Below are 17,523 nucleotides of genomic sequence, written 5' to 3'. Positions count from 1 at the left end.
AAAGCTGATCTTGCTTTTCCACCAGAGCTGTCCAATGGCTGAGGACTTACTAGCTTCAAAACTAATTCCTTCTGGAAAAAATCAACAGCTCACACATTGCCTCCCCTTTACACGGCATACAAATCACAAGGTACAGCTGCACAAGTTTATTATTTTTTACTGGGAATAGCAGAAATGCTGATGCAGATGTTGTTTTCCACTCGAGGAAGCATGAACAGAGCAAATTGACTGTTTGCCTGTTGGCTGGTACTTGGCAACGACAAATATTTTGAAGTGCCTCTGGATAACGGAGCAGCTGAAGCCCAAAAACTTAATGGGAACAAAGCAGAGCCATAGGAACCAAGAGAAACTGAGGCACATTTAAACTAGGAAAGAGGATACCTACAGCAAAGAGTGCCCAGAATCAGTGTGGACCCCATGAATGGTGTCCCTTGGACAGGGGCACCCACGCTGCTCTTTCCAGTACTCCCAAGCTAAACCAGGCCAGGAACGGGGCAGGACTCTCCAGGAATAACTGAGGGACCACCCTGAAACTGTCTTTGCCAAAGGGTCTTCCATTTTCAACCATGTCCCTGTCAAAACCCGTTACCTCAGAATATACTTTGACTTCTCTTGCTGTTCCCCCACCTGCAACATGCCCTGACAGATTTTTTTGTCCCCTTGTTTGTTTTCCAACAAGACTGGTAGATTTGGAGGGGGATTAATTCACGTGCTCTCACGTACACGTCCATCTGCCCATCCTGCCCTCCTCTCACATACACATCTTCTTCTTCATTACAGAACAGTATCTTTAATTACACCTTTCTTTTTCGGAACTTTCTCTGCTTCCAGCACACTTACTCTTACGTGTCAAGAGAATCCCTTGTGTGTACGATGCTATCTCCCAGAGCACTTTCCCACTCAGCTCCTTTCCTCTCTCCTGTCTTTTCCCACTAGCTGCTCTTGGAACGTGCCTCATTCAAGCAAACATTTCCCCTGCTGAAATTCAAATTTTCCTCTTTATAGTGCAACAACATTGCTGACATTTTTCAACTTCTCCCTTCTCAACTTTTCTGGGAAATCTCAAAATGATCACAACTTTTTCAAGTAAAGGTGGAGACCTTCAAGAGAATATTACTCTGGATGTGCTGCGGTTCTCCAAAGGGAAAGCAGAGAGCCACGCTGCTAAGAGAAAACTGAGCAGAACTGCATTAAGCTTAGCAGGAGCCTCAAGTGGCACCGGAAGGCCTCCCACCGCTTCTGCTAGATCAGTCCGTTTCCCCTGCTGCTTCAAAACACCCTTCCTGGAGTGCTAATGCCACTAACCATAACCTCCTCCAGCATGAAGTGGAGAAGGCTCAAGCCCTGGGCTTTGACAGCGAGCTGCACAGAGGCAGCTGAACAGGCTGCGAGAGGCAGAGGTGCCCTGCCAGAAACCGAGACTAACCAGGGAGCCACCAGCACATGGTGCACACTCGAGGTAAAGCAGGAGAGAAGGTAACAACTGTACAACCCTCAACATCCCCATCAATCCAAGGCTTTCAAGGGGAAGGACGCTGACTAGAAAAGCTCCTTTGCGTTAGATACCACCAATGCGTGGCCAAAATCAGGGGGAGGATTCCCAGCATGGGAAGACTTCCACCGTCTTGCAAAATAAAGGTGGTGAGACATGTTATTCTGGATGTGTCGTGCTGCAGCAGATAACTTGTTACGCTGTAAACCACAGGAATTACACGGCTCTCCCAGCACAGTGTTAAACCTCTGCATCCCAGCACTTACCTTGTCAGTGTTCCTCAGAATCAGTGGCACTTCATAGACCTCGAAGGGGATGTAGTTCTGAAACACCACCTCTGAAGGAAAAGGCTGAAACAAGCTCTGGTCCAGGTCAACTGCTGAGAACTGGAGAGGCAAGATAGAGCAGTGAGAGGAGGGTCAGCTGCTGGCAGAAAGATTCACGACAGAATCCTACACCCATCTCCAGTGGAGTACAGTCTCTCAGTGAGTACATCCGCACAGCTCACGCTAGGGAAACAACCCCCCACCTCTGTTCTGAGCTGATCAAAAGTTTCTGGACCACACTAAGCAGGCTCAAGCTAAGAAGCTCTTTTGGTAGGTGTTCCTTCAGGTTTCCTTCTCCAGAAGGCAAGGCAGCGCTTACTGCCAGCAGAGCCCTGTGCTGACGTGGTCACACAGCTCCAGAGCCCTTCCTGAAGAGCCACCAGCACTCATGGAGCAAGCGAAACCCAAGAATTTACAGGAGATATCTGTATATCTGGCAGCCTGCAAAATCTCACACCCTGTAAAGGTCCCACACATTGTTCCAACCCAAAACATTAATGCACTTGGTTTTGTTAAATCTTTTTAACAAAGCAAAACAAGTAATCACTATAGGCCCTCAGCCTTCAAAGGCCAATGCTGCCACCGTCAAAGGAGTCCCATGACCCCAAGCATTTGACAGTGACTACACCAAAGCACGAGGTGGCTATTTCACCAGGAGGATGGAAAATGGGAAGCTCGGGCCCTTGTGGCCTGCCCCTGCCTTCCCCCAGTATCAGCTAAACTCCAGCAAACCCCACCAACTTCAGCAGAGGTTATTTATATTGATTTAGCACAGATCAGGACTTCCAACCTCTCACCAGGGAAAAACGTTCTACCTTTCCCCAGCAGAAAGAACTCCACCACCACCAGCAGTTTGAAAAGACAACAGGCCCTAGGCACTGAGGTATTCAGATGAGCCAGAGGCACGCCTGTCACAAACACACACCCTCTCCAAATGTCACATCAAACAGCACAGAAAAGGGCAGGAAAAGTTTACCTTGTGATGGGAGGCTTCTCCCATGTCTAGAAGCTGGGTAATCCGGGGCCGCCTCATCTCCCGGGTGCTGGCCAGCCTCTGCTGGGTGGTCAGAGACATCTCCTTCAGGAAGGCAGAGGGAGTCAGCTGAAACGCAAAACACCAGCAGAAAGGATTTACTTTTTTTTCTTTTCTGCAGAAAGGATTTTTGTGTTCAAGTACCACTGATCAATAATTTGTGATCACAGCCACTAGGATAGTCCTGGAAGTCCTGTAAATTACCTGCTGAAATATTTAACATCAGTAAGTTAATGATATAGAGCTGAATACACACGCTCCAAGCAAGTGGCTCTGTCCCTTTAGCATCTCCTTCATGAGGTGATGTGACATGTTTGGGGATTTCTGCTCTTTGGGTATTTGTCCCCTCTTGAGTTTTGCTGGTTTGAGCCAGAGACCTTTGAAGAGAGCGGGGAGGAGTTATCAGAAATCCCCTAACTCCACCCTTGCACAGTGCTCACACCAACTCGCAGGTGGAGATGGCACTGCTGGGTGAGTCAGAGGAAAGCAGACGAGCAGTGTTGTGCCAAGACAGAGGTGGAGAGGAATGGGTCCAAGTTTTAGTTATTTCTTTTCCATCAGCACTTGCTTCCTCTCTGTTCTGGCCTCACAGACCCCTCCACAGGAGGATACAGAGATGTCTCCTTGACAGAGCCTCAGCACTGGGTCACCTCCAGTGAAGGGAGCTCCAGCCAGCAAACGGGACAGTTGTGGGTGGCAAGGAGGAATCGCCCTGAATCCCCACTGCTGTTTGCAGGGCTGCATCTGTGCTCCACACAGGACACGGGATGCCATAAAACAACTCTTTTGGAAGCTATTCTATCTGGGACAGCCGTGTCCTGTCAAGACTCCAGGCGGTTTGAGCAGCCCACCACATGCCCAGCAGCCCAGCGGTGTGGCCAGGGCAGCACTGGCAGGTATGCCCCTGTGACAGGAGATGTTACTGCCCACACAGCAAAGAGGAGGGAAGGCAGCACATTTGTGCTTCAGCTGTTCCCGTGCAAGGCCCAGTACATTCCTTTATCTCGGCTCCACTGGCACCTTCAGGCAAGACCCTGGACTTTCCCTGAAGCAACACAGCCCACCCCCCCGCACCATGACAGCCCCCTCCAACAGAAGCACGGCAGCAAAGAGGTGGGGAGTGGTGCCTGGCTCCACAGCGCCCTGACAACGGGAGGGGAAGGCAGAGGAGGGGCAGGGGCAGCTTCCCTAAGGAGCCTTAGCCCAGCTCCTACCCGGCCCCCAGCAGGTACTTACAGGCACACGCCGCTCTGCCTCTCTGACCAGCTTCGGATAACAGCGTACTGCCACCTTTCTCTGGAGTCCATCAGCCATTTTGGGGGATCCCATGGACTGATGAATCTTGCCAGTGGCCACGACTAGGAAAATCTGGAAGGAGTAACAGGGAGACTTTAAAAATCCAGAATCCCATTCACGGCAGACCCAAAGGATACACCTGTGTCTCCAGGCTGTGGCATCCTTCCTAAGTGGAGAACATAAGGCTGCCTCACACTGTTTCGTGATTAGACCATATGTAAGTGGCAGAGTTAAGATTCATAGAAGTCAAACTCCATAAAAAAACTCCCTGAGCCAAAACAGACTTTAGCTGTGGGTGCAGTCCCAAGAGCCGCAACTATTTGTTTTAATGAACTTCAGCTGTCAGCTGACAGTGAGATGCACCAAGGGTCCCTTCCAGGAGCCTGATGGAGATTCCCCAGCTCCACATACTATCATTTACTGCTGTGGCTCCTGCCTTAAGTCTTTACAGTACCATTTTCCCCTTCCCAGCATCCGATCTCTGCTATTCTGGCTTGGCAACTTTGCATCTCCCTTTTTATTTACTCTTTTTCTGGCATCCGGACCACAGTTCAAAGAACCGTTTAAGCTGGAAAAGACCTTTAAGATCGTCGAGGGCAGCTGTAGACCCAGCAGTGCCAAGCCCACCAGTCCTTTCCCTGGATGTACGCAGGAGCTGCTGCTCAGAAAATCACCTACGGATTTCAAATGCAGGACCGAGGGCCCCTGCCCCGGGCACTCCCCTGCCCCAGGTACCCCCCTCTCGCACAAGGGATGCCCCCAGCACCGCGGCGTGGGGCAGGGGGTGTCAGTGCCTCCCCGAGCTCCCCCGCAGCCCCGGTCCCTGCTCTGCCACACTCCCAAGCCGCCCCGCCCGCAGCTGAGCCACCCGGGCAGCACCGGCACCCAGAGCCACCCTCCGGCTTTTGTCCGTGGAGGGGACGCAGACACCGCCCCGCAGCATCCCTCACCTCTCTCACTCCGCGGGGGCTGTGGGGACACACTCACGGGAGGATCCCCACTGCCAGACTGGCTGGTATCCCCACTGCCAGACTGGCTGTTGCCCCCGTTGCCAGGGCAACTGGGCATCACAGCCAGCCCCAACACCACCATGGCAACGGCAGGGATGGGGGCTGGGGGGGCAGCTCTGTGACATGGGGGCAGAGGGCACAGGGATGCTCAGTGCCCAAAGCCCCCAGTGAGCACAGCCAAGGCCCTGAGACCGCCTCCAGCACACCGCCCGGCTCCAGCACAGCCGCAGCCCCGGATGCGTCACCCCGGCTCGCAGCAGCGGCTACAGACAGTCCCGGCAGAACCCAAAGGGCTTCTCCCAGCTTGAAGAGAGTGAGCCCACGGGCAGTGTAGGGTTAATTAACTCTGCTGCGGAGAGAGCCACATACCACTGGGCAACACTCAGGGGGGCAAAAGCGCCTGCAAAGCCACTCACACACAACCCACAGCAGTGCCAGCACCCCCCTCCGTAGGGAGAAGCTGCTTCCCTCTCCCCACGCTTGCTCCTAACCCGGATCCCAGTTCCATCAGCTCAGCTGCTTTGCTGCCACCTCACAGCTCCCAGCCTGGCCTTAGCCCTGCCACAGGCAAACACCGATGCACAAACCAGCACAACCACCCCTGTCCCTCTCGGGGACGCCGTGTCATAAATTAACCCTGCGAAGCGCAGCCCGACAGGCACAGCACTAACTCCTGACCGGACCCCGGCTCCCCCCACGCCCTCACCCAGCAGCTCCAGCCCCCTGGGCTCTGCTCAGGCAGATGCACTGCACCCCAGTGCCTCTGCCCAGTGCCCTTGTGCAGGGGCTGGCTTGGGGATAAGAGGAGGTCAGGCCTTGCTGAGCTTGGCTCAAATCCCTTGTGTTCATTTCAAGGCCAGAGATGCTTCTGCAACCACGAAAACAGGACGGCTTGGCTGCCTGGCAAGAGCACAGAGGAAAATGAGCCACGGTCGGGCCACAAACACACACCAGGGCCTGCTGGCACTTCTCACCTTCCCCCCACTTCCATGACTTTTGGAACCCCGTTTACAGGGATGATGAACTAAATCGCTATTAATATCCAAACTCTCCTTTGTTACTCTTGACATTTTTTTGGTGGGAACAGAAGGAAGATAAACGTCACTCAGCTGCTTCACTTCAAGAGAGCAGCTGACCCGACGTGACTTTGTGACGGACCTTACGAAGTGCTCAGAATATTATGAACAGCCTTAAACCCAGGGATCGCTGCTGTGCCCAGTGTTAACAAAATCAGACCACTTTCCTACTTTGCAAACCAACAAAAATCAGAGATAAACACGTACAACATTTAGTAAGCACTACTCTGGACTAGAAATCATTTTCCCTCCCTTTCTGGCTAACTGGATCAAGGAACAGATGGATTTTCCCACTTATTTTCTGGGATGTGAAAGTCCAGCACCCTCAAACACAGCTCTACAATTTTTTACATCCTGACATTGAGTAGAGTCACAGATCATATTCCCTCCTGCTTCCTTCTGTTCCACACCACCTATGCAAAGATTAACATTCCCTTCCCCTCGAGTTTTACACACACCCTGCAAGCAAGGCAGTAACTTCACTCCTTTACTCCAGAACAGCTGCAGTGTTGCACATGTCCGAAGGACTGGGCCCTTTACAGTTCCAGGAAAGGACAAGGCTGCCAGTTCCTTTTGTGTTTGCAAGAAACCCCAGAGCACAGCCCTGTCCTATGGACACAAGGCCATGCTGCAGCAAGAGCTGGGATTAAAGGCCTTCAGGGCCCGAGGGGGCTTGGCAAAAGCTGTGCTGAGGATGCAGCTGATGTGAGCACTTTGATATGGCCCTAAGGCACCCAAATCCTTTGTGCATGTGTCTGACAGCTTCCCTTAGTACAATAAAACTGAACAGAGCTCTGATGAGACTGTGCTGACAGGGACGGGAAATTAAGAATAAACAGCAAAGTGCTTAAAGGACATGAAGAACAAAAAGGCCAGTTCCATGCGGAGGCACAGGTCCAGGCCTGGACAGACCCTGTGCCTCTCACTGTGCCACGTGCCAGAGCTCTCGTTTCAAGGGACCCCACGTCACTTGTGCCGGAGCAGCAGCGCCAGCCTCAGAGCTGTCTGGTACCAACTGATCGCCCTCCAAACTTAAAGGCTGGGGATAGATGGGCACACTCTGCCCTACAATACACTACACCCAGCTGCTCTAGTGGGGTCACAGACTGGGTGTGTCTGAATCTTGCTTCAGTATGCACAATCAATCCTCTGTCTTCTTCCTTCCACAAAGATCAACCATCTCCCTCTGGAGTAGTTGGTTAATTTGCCTTTCTACTACACTTTGCTGGAAGAGGAAGACACGAGATCTGTTACAAGTGAGACTCAGGATGCTGTTGAACAATTTTGTTCAGTTACATCATCTTGCCCTGTTCAGGATTAAGCAGAAAGGTCACATTTCTTGCCTAGGAATCCCCTGCTTAGCTATAATTACCATATAAACAGCATCTCAAGGGAGCCAGGAAAGGAGGAGAATTTCCAGGATGAATCTCTTGGCCCTCCAGCCCACTGCTAGTGGCTGAGTGCTTTTCTAAATCAAATCTCGCTACCCAGGAAGCCTCACCTATCACCTTGATATTCCAGACCCTCTGAATTTTATCACTTTGGTACTGTCATCCTGCAATTTATTACAAAAGCTCTGCCATAGTTGAGAGGATGAATAGGAGCCCAGTGTTACACCTTCCTGTCATTTAATGAACTTCAGCTGTCAGCTGACAGTGAGATGCACCAAGGGTCCCTTCCAGGAGCCTGATGGAGATTCCCCAGCTCCACATACTATCATTTACTGCTGTGGCTCCTGCCTTAAGTCTTTACAGTACCATTTTCCCCTTCCCAGCATCCGATCTCTGCTATTCTGGCTTGGCAACTTTGCATCTCCCTTTTTATTTACTCTTTTTCTGGCATCCGGACCACAGTTCAAAGAACCGTTTAAGCTGGAAAAGACCTTTAAGATCGTCGAGGGCAGCTGTAGACCCAGCAGTGCCAAGCCCACCGGTCCTTTCCCTGGATGTACGCAGGAGCTGCTGCTCAGAAAATCACCTACGGATTTCAAATGCAGGACCGAGGGCCCCTGCCCCGGGCACTCCCCTGCCCCAGGTACCCCCCTCTCGCACAAGGGATGCCCCCAGCACCGCGGCGTGGGGCAGGGGGTGTCAGTGCCTCCCCGAGCTCCCCCGCAGCCCCGGTCCCTGCTCCGCCACGCTCCCAAGCCGCCCCGCCCGCAGCTGAGCCACCCGGGCAGCACCGGCACCCAGAGCCACCCTCCGGCTTTTGTCCGTGGAGGGGACGCAGACACCGCCCCGCAGCATCCCTCACCTCTCTCACTCCGCGGGGGCTGTGGGGACACACTCACGGGAGGATCCCCACTGCCAGACTGGCTGGTATCCCCACTGCCAGACTGGCTGTTGCCCCCGTTGCCAGGGCAACTGGGCATCACAGCCAGCCCCAACACCACCATGGCAACGGCAGGGATGGGGGCTGGGGGGGCAGCTCTGTGACATGGGGGCAGAGGGCACAGGGATGCTCAGTGCCCAAAGCCCCCAGTGAGCACAGCCAAGGCCCTGAGACCGCCTCCAGCACACCGCCCGGCTCCAGCACAGCCGCAGCCCCGGGTGCGTCACCCCGGCTCGCAGCAGCGGCTACAGACAGTCCCTCGCTGACCCCGTTCCACTCTCTGACCCACTCCTGGGCCTCACCATGCCTGGAGATGGAAAAGTCCTCAGATAGACCCCTCTCTCATGGAGCTCCCTGCCCAGGTACACGGGTGCAGCTGAGACAGGGAAGTGCAGGAGGACCAAGTCTCCTCCAGGCTCCTTCGCAGTGACTGGCCTCATCGGTTCCAAGAAGACTTTCAAGCCAGCCACAAAATGAAGCATCAGCCATCGCCCCCAGGGAACACCCACGCTTTCAAAAAGAGAGCCCAGAAGCTGAAATTTCACCACTGTGGATGCTCAGGACCATGGAGTCAGAGGAGCTATGGGGTTTATATCGCTGCCCCCTCTCCATTCCTGGGCTGGGACATACCCACCTCTCCTCCCTCAGGGACCCACAAGCCCCTCTTCCCTTGCCAACACTCTCCCTGCCCCATGACCTCCCTCTGCTTTCCTGCACAATATCCAGCTGTCACCAGTAAGCTCAGCTTGGAGCCATCATTCCCAGGTCACACTTGGCTCTGCTGGCTGCCTGCGTTTCTGACTCCAAGAGGACACATGTGGGGCAGCCCAGGGCGTGGAGAGGAGATCACAAAGCCCCAGCACAGGCACTGCCAGCTTCTGGACACCAGGACCAGAGCCCTGGGGGTGACACAGGCACATCAGAAACATCGGTCCTGGCATCAAGCGCTGCACTCACCAGATCAAACCCACAGAGTAACTGGGCACAGCTGGTGTCTTGCAGGGGACACGGAGCTGCAGCAAAGGCAAAGACAAGGGCTTCAGTGAGGCCCCAGGGCGAGGAGGGCAGTGCTGGCACAGACACCTTACACCGTCCATGGGAGCGTTCCCTTCCCCCGTTTTAACCCACGAAGGAAGAACTCCAGCGTTCAGCGAAGGGACTGACTGCAACACTCAAAGCCTTTTAGATGCTATCAAAAGGTTTCCTACCAAATAACTGCAGTGAGATCACTTACCCAGCTGCATCATCATGAAGTCCCAATCATGAATTCCCAAATAGGCTGCTCATAATCCTCTCTAATCCAAGCAGGATTAGATTACTTGTTTTCTTCTGAGAAAGAAGGGAATAAAGTTGGCTCAGTGGATACAGAGAAATGATTACTTGCTTTGAGACTTATTTACTTATAGCACAATGCTTAGCAGTTTATTTATTTACTTATAGCATGTTATAGTATTACTTATAGTATTTTTGAATATTACTAAGAATCCTGCTTGCCCTGACTGTTCTGTGGAATTTTCCCAAGGACTACTGTGTCCATCAAAACTGTGAAAATCTACCAAGAACTGCAGTGTTCAGCAAAATATTATGGTTTTGTTCTTGGGGAACAGGAGTGCTCTAAGTTGTCGAGTCCTGGTAATGAGTAAAGATAGCCATGTACGGACGACAGAAGTCCCACTGGTTCTCTTAGTTAAGACAGAATGAATAAACCAGCTGGAAAACACTAATTATTCAAGAAAATGGTCAAGAGAATCTGTGCATGCTCCGGGGAAAAGTACACGGTGAGGAGGACTGTGAGCCTTCCTCCAACAGACCCCCAGAGACGCCCACCAGGAGGCAACGGGCAGGTGCAAAGAGAACATCAGCTGCTGACACCAGCCTCTAGACCTCACCCAGCCTCACTTATGCATACGGATGTTTGCGTTATGTAATCCAATGAATATGGATATCCACACTCCATAAGTTTCAGGTAAAATGTGCTGTTATGGTGCAAGCTTTGTGCAGAAATCCCCTTGCACCCCGGCGGCAGACTGGTGCTTTATAAATCTCTCTGAGTTGTAGAGTCTGTTTCTGCGAATCAGGTCAAACAGAAATTCTGGCGTAAAACTGGGGAATTCTGTGGTCAAACATTGATCTGGAGACCAAGGGCCATTTTGGGGTGAAAAGAGGGGGTTTGGGATTGGGGGAACTCACCCTGCAGCACCCAGGTGAGGGTGGCCCCAGTGATGTGGAGGCACCGTCCCCCACCCCCACGGCGTCCCAGCACTGGTACTGGAGGGGGTCGGGGCTGAGGCTCTCGGGGTACCCCTGGGGCAGCAGCACCTGCAGGGGGAGGACAGGTACCCCTGGGACCCCCAGGAATCTCAGATCCCCCCTGCAACCCCTGCACTTCAGGCTGGGAAACCTAGGAGAAGCAAAGGTATGTAACTACTCAAAGTTTGAACTGAGTTTCTTGATCACCTAGAAGGTTGCCTTTAAGAATATTCTGGAGTGCTTTATTCCTTTTTTCTTTTTATACTTTAGAAATACTTTTTGGCGTTGCTGGATCGTGCAAAAGCAGAAGCTGAACATGATGAGCATTATTACAATGCTATCACTGTAACAGCGAACTATAACCTTGCCAGAATCTATGAGGCAATGTCTGAATTTCATGAAGCAGAAAATCTCTATAAAAACATTTTAAGAGACCATCCCAATTACGCTGATTGTAAGAAACATTTGGTACTTTAGTTTCACAGTCCTCCTTTTAATATCAAAAATTCTTCCCATTTACAGTGTCTTCGGGTCACCTTCTATCTGTCTTTGCTTCTTTTCAGAGTAGTTTTGGGGCTTACCTACATGCTATTTCCCTACCTTTTCCTTTTTTGAAGGCCTGCATCATCCTTACAGTCTAATATTCAGCTTTAAGCCTTCTAATTCTTGGTAAATCATACTGTACTCCAAAACTCTAGCAAAATTAGCTTATCTAGACTTGCATGCCTTTGCTTACTTGCGCCCCACCCCTAACAAAGCCTTAGTACCTCAGCCCTCGGGTGCAATCAAGGCCATCCACTTGATACACCCAGGCTTTGCAACCCTGCCTGTGTGGGTGGAAGTAGAGACCCTCTGGGAGAATCATTTTATCTTGGACCTTGGCCCTCCTCCAGGGAAGAAGAGCTGTTGAGGGTGTTAGCACAGCTTCTATGGCACATCCTGGTTTTCTTCCTCATTCTGCTGAGACAGGGAGTCTAAACAATCTTAAACTGATGGTGCAAGGCCTGCACAAAAACAAGGGGAGGCGTATGGGACTGTTCACAAAAGACATACCAGGTGCTGATAATGTTGCTAGGTGACTATCCCCTAGCCCAAAGAGAAGTTTCTTATGGTCCTTGAAGTTGTATGTTCCAGCAACAAATCATCCTAGATTCTAGCACAAACTGACCTGGTGGTTTGGCCAGGGCCCAGGGAAACAACTGAGACTGCGCAGAGCGACAGGGTGAAAAGTTCATCAGCGAGGAAGAGGAGATACTTCATCTATGTGACCCTCGCCCGTAAATCTGCGACCACCGAACAAGGCCAAAGGAGCTCACTGCGCAGGCGCGAGGGGAGGAGACCGGATTGCCATGAGGAGCGAGGGGGGGCGGGGTAGACTCTGTGTATGTACAGGCGTTCTATGAACATGCACTGTTCTGTAACACACGAGCCGGACGGGAGCTGCAAACGGTGCGCATGCTGGTGGTGGAGCGACCCCCCATGCGCCCGGCGCTGAATAAACATACCCACTTTATAACTCCAAAAGTTATAGAGTGATTTCTCCGCAAAACATTGCTTTTCCTCTTGCCCTCAAGTAGCTGACCTGTGGTATTTGCTGCAAAGGCAGGGTGGTAGCCCTCGCTCAGCAAGCTGCAGCACACAGCATGCCCCAGCCTCATCTACAGCCTTTTCCCTGTTTGTTTTCTGCTGTTGCCTGCTAACTGATACTCTTCCTAAAGACTGTGGAGAGGGGAGAGCTGTTTAAAGTGATAAGAGAGAGTTCCTCCATTCTTTGAGGTTTCTCAGTCGTCTTTAACTTATGAAACTAATGAAAAACATTCACATTACTTTAACTGTCAGAAATCTACAATTTCTGTATCACCACTGTGGATGGACATTCCTCTTCACAGGGTGTGTCTCACGGTGAATAGGGTATGAATGGTGTCTCGATGTTTGCTGTCCTTGGCACACCAAGAAAAAGACTGCTTTTGAAATTCATGCATGGCCAATATTTTCTTTGTTTGAGATAACTTTAACCTGTTTCCTGATTTTTATTTTCTTTTCCATTTCTATTTTTAGGCTACTTGCGCTTGGGAGCTATGGCTAGGGATAAAGGAAATTTTTATGAGGCTTCTGAGTGGTTTAAAGAAGTACTTTGGTTAATCTGGTTTGTAACCCTTTAAGTGTTTACAGTTAAAACACTTGAAATACTACCTTCAAATTTTGTTTTCCTTTTGTTACGTTTTGATTTTGTTCACATAAACTAGGGGAAGAAGAAAAAATTACTGCAATCTGCTGTCTGTGTGTTTTGTTGTTCTTTTCTAAAATTCTAGTTAAAGAAAACAGCATTTTATTCTTGAAAAAGTAACCTTGCAAGGGAAAATAATACTTTTGCAAATTGCATTTTTATTTAGGACCATCCAGATGCTTGGTCTCTGATTGGCAGTCTTCATCTGGCTAAACAAGAATGGGGTCCAGTACAGAAGGAATTTGAAAGGATATTGAAACAGCCCTCCACACAAAATGATACTTACGCCATGCTGGCTCTTGGCAACATCTGGTTCCAGACGCTACATCAACCCACAAGGGACAGAGAAAAGGTAATGGGCGTCTGTCTGCCCTGTGTGTGTTTTACTTATTTAACTTTTGTAGGCTCTTAGCTACTCAGAGCCTTTCCTTGATGCCTGTTTGGCATCTTGTAGGCTGTCAAACTTCTGGGTAGATCTTTTAATACCCCATTATAGACATGAGGGATCAACTGAGGTACTTCATTCTGCAGGAGAAGCGTCATCAAGATGGTGCATTAGAGATCTACACACAAGTACTCAGAAGTGATCCAACGAATGTGTATGCTGCTGATGGCATACGTGAATATTAGACTAATTTTCCTTCAGAGGTGATGATATTCTTATGTTTCATGCTTTAGTACAGAATTGTTTTTGCAGGGCCTGAATGCTATGTAGTGGAGCACAGGAAAAAATGGCTTTCATGTGCAACTTATGCCACTTAGTTTTTAATGGGGAACTTCATTGAGTCAATATTTTGTTTTCTTTGGTAAGAGTACATAGTACATGAACCTGGAAGCTTACACTGTAAATATTACTCTCCCCTTAGGAGCTGTCTTGGCACATAAAGGATATTTCTGTGAAGCTCATGAAGTTTTTGCCCAAGTGAGAGAGGCAACAGCAGATATCAGTGACGTGTGGCTGAATTTGGCACATATCTACGTAGAACAGAAACAGTGCTGTGTAGAACAGAAACAGTGCTGTGCAGATGGTAACATCTCTAAATTGAACTAAATAATATGTTGGGTTAGATGGTTAGATGACTTCTGGGTGTTTCTCTGCTGTCATAGTAGCTGTGAAAGTTTCTGAATAATATTTTAACGAGTTAGGTCTGTTTCTAGCATGCTGTTAGCTGTCAAGTCTAGATTTAAAACCAAACTGCCAAATGTGGGTAAGGGGTAACAAAGCAACTACCATTTGTACACCTTTTTTTTTTTTTTTTTTTGTTAGCAGAGTTAAAACATAACTGGGTTAGAATTTTGGTCTCAGAATTAATTTTCAGTGAGAGAGGTTTCAGTCAGCATAGTTAACTGTATGTGATTTACATTCAGATGTTACTGAAGAAAGTAAATGCAATTTGTTGCTGGGATTTTTTTAAATAGCAACAGTTCCTATTTTTGTTCTTGCAAATGACTGCATAAGTAATAATCGGAGCTGTCTGATAAGATGACTGGGCCATGATTTCTTTCACCAAAGTTAGTATCACAAGGTAATTCATGTTGGAAGAAATTGGTTGAGGTCATCTAGTTCAACCTGCTCAAGCAAACTAACTTCCAAGTATCAACCTATTCTAACTAGATTCCCTCAATTATTTGATGAAAGGCATACAAGTAAGCTGAAACAAAAGCGTACGCTGAACAGGATAGAAGCTAAGAACAAAATGCTTTCACTGAGAGTGGGTCCACACTGAGGCTCAGAAATACTTTTATCAAAGGAATCTTGAAGCTTTTTGTGATGGTCATAAGGAGAGATACGGGGCCTTTCTTGTCTGATCAAGACCTCAGTAGTCCCTATCCACCAGTGAACTCCTGTTAAAAAGCTTTGGTCACACAATCACATTTATTCTGTTGTGTTTGAATTACAGTGGGAAGCTGGGTATCATTTTCACCTTTTGATTTGTCAGAAAAACGTTGTACTCATTTGCCTGTATATTTAACTACAGCTGTTAGTAGAAATGTGTTTATTTCCTGCAGTGTTTTATCAATCCCTGGGTTGTGCTATGCAGTCAGCACAAGCCACAGTCTGAGACACATGGCACTGGACTCAAAGGGAGATGAACTGAATAGTCTAGCTTACTACAGCCACAACAGTTATTCTGCTGTACTCTATCACAAAGCATACCCACCCAAGGCAGACATAAGCTAAATACAAAAACTTTGACTCTAAAGATGAGTGAAAATTGGGCGTTCACAACAGTGTGATCCAAGAGTAGTGGATCCAAGCATTACAGTTTGGGCAGTTCCTGTACTGAGCTGGAAATAAAAATGACTTTGTATTTCTTACTATTTTGGAGGTTTAGAAAGGGTGAATGATTCCTCGAGAAAAGAGTATGTCAAACAAAAGGTGCTTGTTACTGAAAAGGATACAAGTTTTGTAACTGAAGCTTTGATTCTAGACCCACAAAACCTATAGTAACGAGTGGTCCTTTACACTCCAGAACAACTAGATAGCCCTTGGCATGCCAAGTTATTCAGCTAGGTGGACAAAACAAGTATGTTGCTGAGTTATCTGAAAGGTGTGGATTTTTTTTTAATTAATTGCATCAGATACATGGAATTACTACATTAAATATGTTTCAATTTATAAAATATCTTGTATGAATAAATAGATTTCATACCATCCAGCGGAGAATAATTGAGTGTACTTAAAAGAAGTCATGTTTGTTGGACTTACTTTGCAAGTACCACCTATTGTAACGATTCTATTCTATTTTAAGACCTAGAGAGCCTCCTGGACTGCTGTCAGTTTCCAGGAAAACCAGGTACTGTTGGGATTCTAGAGAGCTTTCTGCGAGAGAATGGCCATGTGAGCAATCCTGCGTGAGAACAAGACTGATAAGAGCCTCAGCCGAGCAAGAATGCGATAAGGACGTAACCCTGAATGAGGGGGGAGAAACTCAACAAGACAAACAACCCCCGGCAGGGGTTGGGATGGAAGAGGAAGTTCCACAAGGCAGGCAGCCTGGCAAGGCTGATGTGGCACTTTTTATCCAGTCGTAAAAAGGTTTAAAGCGCGGGCTAAGTTAACTGTCCAATCTCGAGGACTTGTACTGCATGTTACTCACGTGTGTGGGAGAACGTTATAAAAGGGCTTTCTGAGTTGTAATAAACGGGCATTGCTTGATCCCATTGGTCGTGTGCGTGCTCAGCTCTCCTGCAAGTGGCGTCCCTGGGTGGGGGCCTCAAGATTGGCACAAAGTCTTCACTGAGGAGGGCTCGTCGGAGTGCAGTCTGAGGGGGAGAAAGCCGGTCGACATATCCAGACACTGCCCCGGTGTCTGAAGGTGAGAAGCAGCACACTCTAACTTTAAAAGGGAGAGACAGAGGGAGAGATTGAAGATAACAGACCCGTGAAAGGCGGCTGCCGGGGAGCAATGGGGCTACCTTGCCAAGGACGAACAGGCAGTGGTGAAACTCCTCCAGTGTGTCCTCTCTGTGAGGGGGAAAATATTCACTCTGGAAGGTTTAAGGTGGAGCCTAGAAAAGGGACTTGTATCTACTTGGGAATCTATAGGGAAACAGCTTTGGGATTCAATCAGTGATGGAGGAAGATCAGCAAAAGCAGTGAGCAGCTACAGCACACTCTGGAAACAAATCCGAGAGACTTTAGGGATCGCAGCGGCATCTCATTCTGACAATCCGCCTCCGATGCCGGCGCCCCGAGCAGCTCCCGTCGCGTTAGCTCAGGAAAAAACCTGTTTACTTTGCCAGTCACGCCGCCGGGTCCGCGGCGGGCAGCGGGGGCTGAACCGAGAGCTGCGCGGCCAGAGCTGAGCACACCTGAAGGGCATCTGATGCCGTCAGAAGGGGAATGAGGCAGCATCGGAGGAGTCCGCGGGGTCTGGCAGTGGCCGGGGTGCGCAGTATGGAGTTGGTGGCGGCGGCCCGGCCCCCCCCCGAGCCCCCCCGCCGCGGAGTGACCGCCTGCGGCCCAGCCCGGCACCGCGCACTCGGCCCCCCCGCCCCCGACTAAAGCGGCAGTTTATCCACAGAGAAGGTGCTGACGCTGTCATGCAGCAACGGCTTTAAATATTCTTAATGATGTTCTCAAGATTGTAGTACTTGTCATTTTATGTGTGTCAGTAATAAGTGTCAGGGGCCTCTTGGTGTGGTTGTGTAATTGTTCCGTGTGTGTGAGACGCGACCCAGCTGCGGAGTCATCGGTGCTGCTGTCTGTTCGGGCTCAGTGTTCTCAGTGTTACAGGTAAAATACCTCCTCTAGCAGGAGGCAGTCATTCCGTGTTAACTGTTGTCTTGAATTCAGGTGCGTGCTCTGCGGGGAGAGTGCACCTCTGAACCATCTGCCTGACGGAAATATTGTCAAAAGTTCATCTACAATCTTACATGGGTTGTAGATGCTGGTTATGAAGAGGAAAATCAGAATTATGGCCTGAACCCCTGTGTTCTGTAACAAAAGGGTCAAAAATTGTTCAGCTTGCTTACTTT

The 17,523-nt window shown here is 49.5% G+C and overlaps 1 protein-coding gene across 1 annotated transcript in view; it reads right to left on the bottom strand.

Annotated features, from left to right (window-relative positions):
• Nucleotides 1-9,004, bottom strand: part of LOC141954991 (hydrocephalus-inducing protein homolog) — a 96,322-nt gene extending 87,318 nt beyond the window's left edge. Inside the window, 4 exon segments of the mRNA XM_074895068.1 lie at nt 1,759-1,878; nt 2,795-2,920; nt 4,088-4,219; nt 8,867-9,004. Of these exon segments, the coding sequence (XP_074751169.1) occupies nt 1,759-1,878; nt 2,795-2,920; nt 4,088-4,219; nt 8,867-9,004 (516 nt within the window).
• Nucleotides 9,005-17,523: the final 8,519 nt, after the last annotated feature.

This window comes from Athene noctua, unplaced genomic scaffold (assembly GCF_965140245.1).
Source record: "Athene noctua unplaced genomic scaffold, bAthNoc1.hap1.1 HAP1_HAP1_scaffold_53, whole genome shotgun sequence".
Classification (NCBI taxonomy): domain Eukaryota; kingdom Metazoa; phylum Chordata; class Aves; order Strigiformes; family Strigidae; genus Athene; species Athene noctua.
Note: the sequence above shows the minus strand (reverse complement) of the source record. Positions and strands in the feature narration are given on the sequence as shown.